We start from the raw sequence: 10,601 nt of genomic DNA on the forward strand, positions 1-10,601 counted from the left end.
TGGACAGTGTAAGATATGACAAAATAATAATTTATAAATTATCAAGGGTTCATGAGGGAAGGGGGAGTAGGGAGGGAGGGGGAGAAATGAATCAATGCCAGGGGCTTAAAGTGGAGAGCAAATGTTTTGAGAATGATGAGGGCAATGCATACAAATGTGCTCTACACAATTGATGTATGTATGGATTGTGATAAGAGTTGTATGAGCCCCTAATGATTTTTAAAAAGATATGACAAAATAATTTATACATTATCAAGGGTTTATGGGATGGGGAAGTGGGGAGGGAGGAAGAAAAACAAGGAGGCTTGGTTGGAGAGCAAATGTTTTGAAAATGATGATGGCAACGAATGTACAGATGTGCTTTACACAATTGATATATTTACTAATTTTGAGCCCCCAATAAAATGATTGAAAAATTATTTTGTTGTGCTATTGGTGAAAGTTTACTTAGCAAATTAGGTTCTCATTTAACAATTTCTGTACATATTATTCAGTGACATTGGTTGTATGACTCCCACTCTACCAATATTCTCATGATTTCTGTTCTGATTGTTTTGTTTCCATTAATCTAACTTTCCTGCTTCTTCCCCTCCCCCTCAACCTTCTCATCTTTGCTTTAGAATGGATGTTACCCTTTGGTCTATAGATGACTAAAATTCTTCTTTTTAATTAAAAAGACACAGTACTCATGAGTGACATCATTATCTTATGAACCAATCTATTATTTAGCTTGGTGGTAGATGACTTTCGCAGTAGTTTCAGTTAAAAATTTAGAGGGCAATAAACTTGGGGTTCTTCTAAGTATCTACTTCATTCAGAAAGTCTGGTATTTTTTACAAAAGAATTTTATATTTGTTTTACACTTTTCTACTATTCTATCCTTTATCATTTATTGTAATGTTTGTTGTCAGAATTGGTTGTAATGGTAACCAGGCACCATATCATTCTTCTGCCCTATAAAATTGGAAACTATACCTATCCATCAATAAAAGAAGTGATAAATTGTGCTGTATTCATACAATGGAATATCATTTCAGTTAAAATGAACAGTCCACATGTAGCCACACAGATACTGGGGCCAAAAATCCCCACATGAGTATGTGAAAATAGCAAATTGCAGAGTGATAGGAATAATATTATTCGACTGATGTAATATAAACATTTATAGAAACATAAACTCTCTCTAAACTCTCTTATGGGTGGATTCCAAATTATAACAACCTAACAGGACAAGGTAGAGCTGCTTCTGTGGATTTCCAAGATTATAACTCTTTACAGGAATAGAAAGTCTTGTCTTTCTCCCATGAAGAGACTGGTAGTTTTGAACTGCTGACCTTGCAGTTAGCAGCTCAATGCATAAGCCACTAAGCCACCAAGGCTATGAAAGTAAAAACATGGATGGGGTGTTAATATACTAATTTAGGATAGGGGTTACTTTTGATCCTCCTATAGGGTTGCTATGAGACAGAATTGACACATAGGCTGTGAATTTGATTTGGTTTTGGCTTACCTTTGGTCAGGAATGGAGAAGGAAAATTGTGTTGGAGAATGGTCTAAAAAAATGATCAATTCTATAATTGACAATATTGCATTATTTTAAAACAAATTAATAAAACTGGGAGAATCAACATTTGTTATTGCTTGACAGCTGCTACAGAAGTGTATGCTGTTTTTCCTGCTTTATGTATATTGTACATTTATTTATTGATAATTACAAACATTCAAGACAAAATTTCTCAACTCTGGCAGTATTGACATATCTGCCAGATAAATTTTCTTGTCCTGAAAGTTGTGGGAAATTTAGCAGCATTCCTGGGTTCTACCCACTAGATGCTAACTTCTCCTTCCCAGGTGTGACAACCAAAAATGTCTCCAGACATTCCTAGGTGTCCCAGGTTTGCACCTGGTTCAAAATAATCTATTTTGGTATTACAAATTGCTGTCAAATATATTAGTTAATTGGGACTTTATAACAGCATTTATAGGGAGATTCTGTTTTGACACCAGTTTTACATATTAGAAAACTGAAGCTCAGAGAAGTTTCATAAAGAGGGGTAGACATGAAACTAAAAAGCAGGTTGTCTTGTTTTCAGGGATTTTAAAAGTTTCATTTTAAAATAGATTTATTGATATGAAAGTCACATATCATACACTTCCATAGTTGCTTTTAAAAAGTTTTATATATATACACACACATACACAAGGGGGTAACCACCCAAATGGATTTTTTTCAAAGGTATGTACTTAAATTTTTTTTATAAAACAATCTCATCACCTTCAAAGCACTCTCCATTACACTTAATGCATTTGTCAAATATGCAATTCCATTCTTTGGAAACATATTTCAAACTCATCTGTTTGGATGGCTGACAGGACCTCCCTCAATTTTTTTTCTTCATTTCTTCTACATCAGCCAGTCAGTCCTTTCATGTCCCTATGCATTTGTGAAAGCAAAAAGAAGTTGCATGGAGCAAGGTCACGCAAGTCAGATGCGTGGGCAAGAGAGACATGCTGGTTTTTGCCAAAACCTGGTGCATTTTAGCTGTGTGAGGAGGTGCATTGTCATGGTAAAACTAGTCCTCCACCTGCCACAAATCCAGCCCTTTTTGTTGCACAGTGTTACACAATCTTTTCAGAACCTCTAGAAAGCTTGATTAACAGTATAACCTGGTGGAACGAACTCCAAATGCACAGCCCTCCTCACATCAAAAAAACAAATGAGCATCATCTTGAATATTGATTTCACTTGACGAGCTATTTTGGGGTGAGGTGATGATGTTGTCTTTCACTGACCTGATTGATGTTTGCTTTCAGGTCATAAGAACAGCACCTTGTCTCCTCACCAGTAATGACCTTGACAAAAAAGTCTGGATCTCTTAGGAGCTGTTCTTCCAAAGTATGGCACATTTCCACTTGATGCTCTTTTTCCTGATTAGTCAGAACCCGAGGCACAAATTTTGCAGTGACCCTTGTCATTCCCAAGTTTTCCATTAAAATTTGCTGAACCAAGCTCCAGGATAGTCCAAATAACTTAAGCCATCTCTTCAATGGTCTGTTGTCGGTCTTTGAGCACAAGTGAATGAATTTTATTGAGCACAGTGCACAAATTTTGTTGACATTTTTGTTCACTTGGGAAGTTGACAGTATCCAGAATGAGATTTCTCTTTAATCGACATTTCATCTTTTTTGAAACAAAACCACTGTATGCTTGAATTTTTCCCATAGCGCTGTCCTTGTAAGCAGTGTTCAACATCACAACAGTTTTCGTGGTATTTTTCCTGAACAGGAAACAAAATTTCACAGCCACACACTGTTCTCTTAAATCAACCATCACAAAAAATTAGTTTTGAGCAAAATTGCTTTTATAAAAAAATTCACTGTGACCAGAGAGAACCTTCTCAGGTGATGCCACTGTGGGCACTAACTCAGAGAGAGTTGCTGAATACTCAGCTAGCAGGGAAAAATGCATATACAAAAGCTCCACCTAGCAGAGCTTTTTCCCATTATGTATTGGGGGTACTCCCATGTATATATCATCATATCAGTTCTAGTATTCCCTCCCCCTTCCCACATTTATTATTTGCTTCCCAATTCTCCTGCCTCTTCCCACCTCTCATCCCTTTTAAACCATTACATCAGTTACTGTATCCATCTACTCCTGTGCTTCATAAATTGGGAAACCTAACAGAAACAATTTAAAAAAATGAAAATGAAACAGAAAGAAAAAAATAAAGGAAAAAAAGATCACCAATAATATATATATATATATTTAAAGCCAGAGAAAAAATTTTGTGTGGAACAAGCAAGAAATATTTAAACCTAGAACAGATTCAGGTTGGGTCAAGAGGGAGATCAACTGACCAAGTGTTATACTGTAGTTCGATCCACCATGATGAAGTTTACAATAATCTCTTGTCTGATAGCAAAGCTGTTCATGTCACTTGTCTTTGGCCTGAGGGGACCTGTCAGAGACTTAAGCTAACTAGATACTCTGTGGATGGATTTAGGGCTCCAACTGTCCTCCATAGCCTTCTACAAATTGGGTGTTCACAATTTAAGCTCCAATACTTTCTGCTTCATCATATTTGGATTTTGTTATTTTCATCTTTGGATCACACAGGCTGGTGTGTTTTATTCCTTTTGGACTCAGTTGATGGTTTGAATACAAGACTTTAAGACCCCCAGACACTATTAAAAATCAGGTCATCTTATGCCCACTTTGTTTTCTGTACTACACTACACTGGTTTGTGCTGTTGGAGTTGATGTTCTGCTTGTATACACAAGCCTATCTATACCCACACATTTCCTAGTACTCTTAAGATGTAAAAATAGAATACAAATTAGATACAAGCATATTTTTCTCTCTCTCAAAGATACATTGTTTGAGATTGCCTTTGGCAGTTTTTATGACATACCATGTGGCTTTCTTTCATTCTTTACTCAAGAGTAAATGAGGCACCAGTAGAAAATTGTGATGGGCTGCTAATATTTCCTTATTCACTCACATGGAATGTTTATGCAGAAATAGTTGTATATGGAAATTTGATTTATAAATAGATTTTAATGTTTTAAAATCGAATTTTGGTTTCAAACTTAAGTCAAATTCCAACTAGGGCTTTCAGTTGGCTATTTATACTTTGAACCCCTACTAAGAGTTTGTATTTCTATCCCAGAAATATTGAACCAGAATGTACATTTTAATAAAATCCCTAGGTGATAGTTATATATACCTGTTGTTTAATATAGATTCTGGTACAGTATATCTGGGGTGGAAATGCAAATTCTCAACAAGATGTCTAACCAGAATGAACTGGTTCAAAGCCAAAATTCAAACTATAGAAATAGGTTACACATTACATTTTCATGAAAATAAGGAGTAGCATTACTCCATAATGATATGAGGAGCCCTGCTGATCAACTAGGTTCCCACATTGGACTGCTAACTAAAAGTTCAGGAGTTCAAACTCAACAGCTGCTCCATAGGCGAAAGATGAGACTGTTCCCAAAAATGGTAGCTCTGAGGAAGTTTTTAAGGAACTGCCAGATTATTTTCCAGAATGGCTATTACCAGTTTATATTACTTTCTAGCAGAATGTAAGGGCACCAATTTCTTTACATCCTTGCCAACACTTTTTTTTTTCTGACTTTTTAATTCTGACCAGCAGTGAATATAAAGTGGTACTTCATTGTGGTTTTGATTTTCATTTTTCTGCCAACAATGTCAGGCATTTCCTGTGCGTATTGGACATTTGAAAAGTTTCCTTAGAGAAATGCCTATTCAGGTCCTACACCCACTCCTTAATTGTATTTTTTTGTTGAGTTGTTAGAGTTCTTTATATATTTTAAATATAAGTTTCATACTTATATGATTTACAAAATATCTTCTGTTATCTATGTTGTCTTTTCACTTTATAAAGTCCAGTTAATCTATTTTTCCTTTTGTTGCCTATGCTTTTGGCTGAAGATATCTGTGAATCTTTTGTCAAATCCAAGATCATAAAAATTTACCCTATGTTTTCTTCTAAAATGTTAGTCCTTATATTTAAGTCTTTGACCCATATATTTAAGTCTGTTATATATGGTATGTTAGGCTTCAATTTTATTCTTTGCCATACGGCAGTCTGGTTTTCCCAGTATCATCTATTGACAAAAAAACTGTTTTTCAGTTAATGGTCTTCACACCTTTGCTGAATATCAGTTGACTTTAAATTTCTAGACTCTTAATTCCATTATGTCTATACTTGTGCCAATACCACAATTATCTTGATTATTATTGTTCTGTAATAAAATTTGAAATTAGCAGGTGTGACTCTACTTTTCTCCCCTGATACTCTAGGAATTATTTGAGGTACTTTAGGCAAGTGAACAGCTAGAGTTCACTTAGACAATGCTATAAATCAAAGTTTCTAATGTGGAATTTTGTGTATTACCTTTATAAAGTTGATAACATTCTTCATTCAGGCAAACTTGTACATACATGTAAGGGAGGTAGGGAAGGCAAATACTTTCACTTTCTTTAAAGTCTCAGAGGGACTGGAAACCATTTCCACTAAGATAAGTGTTAAAATACTGGTTTATATAGATACTAGGAAAACTCTCGGAGGTCATGTCTCCTCTGGCTTCCCTATTATCATGAGGCAGAGGTCAGACATGCTTCCACTCCCCATCTTTGTTTACCTCCACCAGCTTTCCCTCCCATGGCACTCTGCTTCTGTGCTTGCTTTGATAATCCATTGCAGTGGCCACACAGAACTCATAGCCAAAACTCAAAATTATGGGAGTTTATTAGAGAAGTTAATAGGTCACCACAAGTCAAGATCAGAAACAGTAAGGTCACAGTCATTGGTTTACAGCAACACTTCCCTTAAGCCAGCAGCTAAGTCTCTGCAGTTCTCAGCCTCTCAGCTGTGTGACCTTTGCCTCCCTGGACCAAGAAACCTGCTTGTTGCTGTAACAGCCCCATGATCTTTTGTTCTGTCTCTTTGTCTTGCCCTCGGGTCTTAGCTTGGCTCCATAGTCTCCATGCCACACTTTTTGGTACTGCTGGTCTCAGCCTCTGCCACTTTAGACAGAGATCTTAATTTGCTCTTCTGATGGTCCTGGGATTACTCTGTGTCTCAGGAATGGTTCTTATACACAAAGGAATGACTTTGAGAGAGGTGTGGGTTTTATCTTTGTACCCCCAAGGAAACAAAAGGGGTTATTATGTTCACATCTTCTACTAAAGTTAAGACTTTACTCCACTTAATCTTTTTCATTAACATAATAGAGAACTCCCTTCAAAATGAGATTGTAGCCACAGGTCTAGATTCCAGAATTACAATAGCATTTAATGAATTATGGCTAGAAGTACCGTGTTAATTGATTACATATCAGGTGTACTTCTCAAATATTTTCAGTGATCGAGATGGTAAGAAATGAAAACATGATAGGTATTGTAGGACCTATTGACTGTTGCTTCCATCTTTATTAAACCATAAAATCATTACTTCTTGGATATTACTTAAAGCAAATTCACTGCCACTGAGTCAATTCTGACCCATAGCAACCTTATAGGAGAGAGTAGAGCTGCCCCTGTGGGTTTCCAAGACTGTAAATCTTTACAGGAGTACAAAGCCTTATCTTTGTCTTGCAGAACAGCAGGTAGTTTGAGACAGCTGACCTTGCAATTAGCAACCCCACATGTAACCCACAACACCATCAGGGCTCCTTTTAAAAGATATAAATAGCACCCAAATCCATTGCTGTCAAGTTAATTCCAACTCTTAGTGACCCTATAGGACAGAGTAGAATTACCCCATAGGGTTTCCAAGGCTGTAATCTTTAGGAGAAGCTGCCTTTCTCCCTCAGAGCTGCTGGTAGGTTTGAACCTCTGAGCATTGGATTAGCAGTCAAGTGCTTTAGACCACTCTATCACTAGGGAAGATAATACATCAGTCTCCTTACTCATGATTTTTTTATTTTTATGCAGATGGAGGGAGCGAGGAACCACCGGATCGAAGACAGTCAAGTGTAGACTCTCGCCAAAGCCGCTCTGGGCAAGGTGAATTCCCATAAAATTTATTATTAAAAATAAAAAGGTTGATATTCTTTTCTAGCACTTAATTTAAGGCCCAGAATTTTCACTGAGACCAGTTTAAACATTACAGTTTCCCACTTAGGGTTTAAATGACACAATCTAAAAATTTTAATCAGCTAATTTAATAAAGATAAAAACAAAAACAGCCATTGAGTAAATTCAGAATTATAATGACCTTACATAGATAGTTTCTCAGACTTTGCCAAAGAATAAAAGCTGATCTCACCAGTTGTTTTTAAACTGGTATTAAAGTTGTGTAATTTTGGAGTATTACCATATGTTATATGACAACATGGATGAAACTATTCAAAACAGAACATGTTTAAACATACAGATAGGTTCTCGCAGTAATGTACTTAGTTTTTTGTTAGGGTGTCTTCAAAAAGGAAATACATTGAAAACAGTGACTTCCAAGGAGATCTTATAGGCCAGTTAAATTCAAGGTAGAGATAAGTCCTCTCACAATGTTATAGAAAACCGTATTTGAAGATATCCAAATGGTAATCTTGATAGATTTTCTCAAAAGACGGGATGGTCATGGGGACTTAGGAAATTTTAAGAAAATGGAAAACTGCCTTGGTGAGAAAATAGCCAGACAAGTTACCTTTTTTGCCCTATCACAACAATACACCTACTCATATTTGGAGGGTAGCAAAGGTTGTTCTATAAGAATTTTGTTGAGAAGCGTTCCCCCATCCACCTAACAGCCCTGATCTTGCCCCTTCTGTCATCTTTTTGTTCCCCAAACTAAAAAAAAAAACTGTAAAAGGAACACAATTTGAGTCCCTCCAGATGCTAAAACAGCTTTTTTGACATGGTATAAATCAATAACAGTTATCCAGAGAAGGATTAGAGAGATGGAAACACCACCCTCAGAAGTGTATAGACCTAGATGGAGGCTATGTGAAGAAACACTATCTCCACATTTTGATAATTTTGCTTAATAAAGTTTTTGTAGCCATACTTACTGATTTATCCTATGTCAGGATATCATTTTTGAAATATAACTAAAAGTCAGTTGTTGATAGTATCCTGATATTTGTTGGAGTATAACCACCCTATTGTAAATTTTGTTTCCCATAAAATGTTTGTTTTATATATATATAGAAAAAGAGGCATTTGTTTATAATTTCTACCTCATTTTAGGATCTTCTTACTCTTTTCCCATTTCATTTAGAAGGATAGACTTCTAACTGGTTTTTTGAACTAGGTTTGACAACTTTAAAACTAGGCAACAACATGAATTACTGAAATCTTCAGATAACAGTAAAGGTTGCCGTCAAATTGATTTCAGTGAAGGGGAACTTCTTTGTGCATCATAGTGGAAGTGTGCTCCAGGGGGGTTCTCCATGCTGGTTTTTCAGAAGTATATTGCTAGGCCTTTCTTCTGAGGTACCTTCTTGAATGAGACCACTTACACAACCTAATGTTCACTGTGGGTCCACAGTGGTGGTATACTCAGCAGCTCTGCTCTCAAAACCTATATAGTATGATGTTTAGTGTCAGATCCATACATGCACAGCTCAGAGGTGAGCCCAGGAGTTCAAACACAACTGTACAGCTTTTAAAATAATAGATTTATTGTTATCTTACCCAATCCAATATATTTGTTTACATACAGTTCTGAATTCTTATGTTCAGTTCCCTTGAGAGGAGTTGTACAATCATCAATGCCGTGAGCTCTCCATTGCCGCCCCCACCCTCCCAACCTCTTCCCATACCCTCAGGGAGCCGTTACTCCTGTTATTGTTTCTGAAGGGTTATCTATCTTAATTTTCATGTACTGAACAATCTTACATGTACAAATGAGCATTTGTGAATCTAACATGATTCATGAGCTAAAACAAACACCTTAATAGTAAGGGGAGGAAATAATTGAGTAACTAGAGGATATTTATGTGGTTCATCAGTGTGATACCACACCCTGGATTTATTGTCCATTCCACGTGGTCCTTCTGAGAGGGACTGTCGAATTGCTTTGCAGATGAACCTTGGGTCTCTATTGAATCCACACCCCTTTATATCGAGTTGATTGCGTGACAGCTGTACATCTTTTGGCCAGAAAGTCTGATATTCCCCTCCTGCACCACCACCACCACCACCACCACCACCACACACACACAAAAGCATCCTGAATTTGCCTCATACTCTGTGGGCCTCAATTCCTATATAATCAGAGAACAGGGCTCTCTTCCTGTTGAGGTTTACAGGCCTTCTGGCAGCTACTAACACTGCGGTATTACTAATGTCTGGGCCTAGTGGGATGGAAGAGAAGGGAGCAAAGGAAACAACAAAATTAAAAGCAACAAGTGGGATTTCCACCAGTCTCTCAAATCCATTCAGGTTCCTTTCCTATTCCTTGAATGAAAGGGAGGGTTGCGCTTACTTTTTCTGGCCTTACCTGGTGCATGCTTCCAGATTTGGGGTTGATGTTCAGTCTAGGCCAAGTGATACCTGAGGGGAGGAGAATGGTAAATTCCCAATTTCAATATAATTTTGAATTCTGGTCTCTTTCTTCAGTCTAAGTCCTGGTGGCACAGCAGTCAGTTAAATACTGGATCGTTTCTCAGTTCACATTCATTAGCCACTTCAAGGGGCAGAGATGAGGCTGTCTGCTCCTATAAAGATTTACAGTATTATAAATCTTAAGGAGCTCCCTCACTGGCCCATAGCCCTACAAGGGCAACACTGGAGACACAGTGTGGGAATTGCACCTGATCTGATCCCGCCAAACTGAGGCAAAACACTAATGGGGTGCAACAGAACAGCAAAGGAACGGAGCAGCGAGGTCCCCATGGAATGCCGAAGATGGACTTGAGGGCCAAGGCTTGGTGCCCCAACAGAATGGACTAGAAAACTCTCCTAAAGGCCAACAAACAGTCCTTGAACTAACTACAAACTTTCTTGTTGTGTTTTGTTTTTTTGGTCATTGGTTTATTGTTGTTTTGTTGTATATTGCTTGGTTTTGCTCTGTCTTGTTTTTGTGCATGTTATTATCTCCGCAGGTCTGTCTAAATAAGA

General features: G+C 37.2%; 1 protein-coding gene across 7 annotated transcripts in view; it reads left to right on the top strand.

The window, feature by feature from the left end:
• Positions 1 to 10,601, top strand: part of TANC2 (tetratricopeptide repeat, ankyrin repeat and coiled-coil containing 2) — a 333,029-nt gene that overhangs the window by 53,741 nt on the left and 268,687 nt on the right. For 6 of the 7 annotated variants that reach the window (XM_045299320.1, XM_045299321.1, XM_045299323.1 and 3 more), the window contains exon 2: positions 7,473 to 7,544. The exons of the other annotated variant lie outside the window; for it this stretch is intronic. In XM_045299320.1, the coding sequence (XP_045155255.1) occupies positions 7,473 to 7,544 (72 nt within the window). The remainder of the gene's footprint in view (positions 1 to 7,472; positions 7,545 to 10,601) is intronic. 7 annotated transcript variants of the gene reach the window in all.

This window comes from Echinops telfairi, unplaced genomic scaffold, assembly GCF_000313985.2.
Source record: "Echinops telfairi isolate 266 unplaced genomic scaffold, ASM31398v2 ScPeMD7_7458;HRSCAF=8496, whole genome shotgun sequence".
NCBI lineage: Eukaryota > Metazoa > Chordata > Mammalia > Afrosoricida > Tenrecidae > Echinops > Echinops telfairi.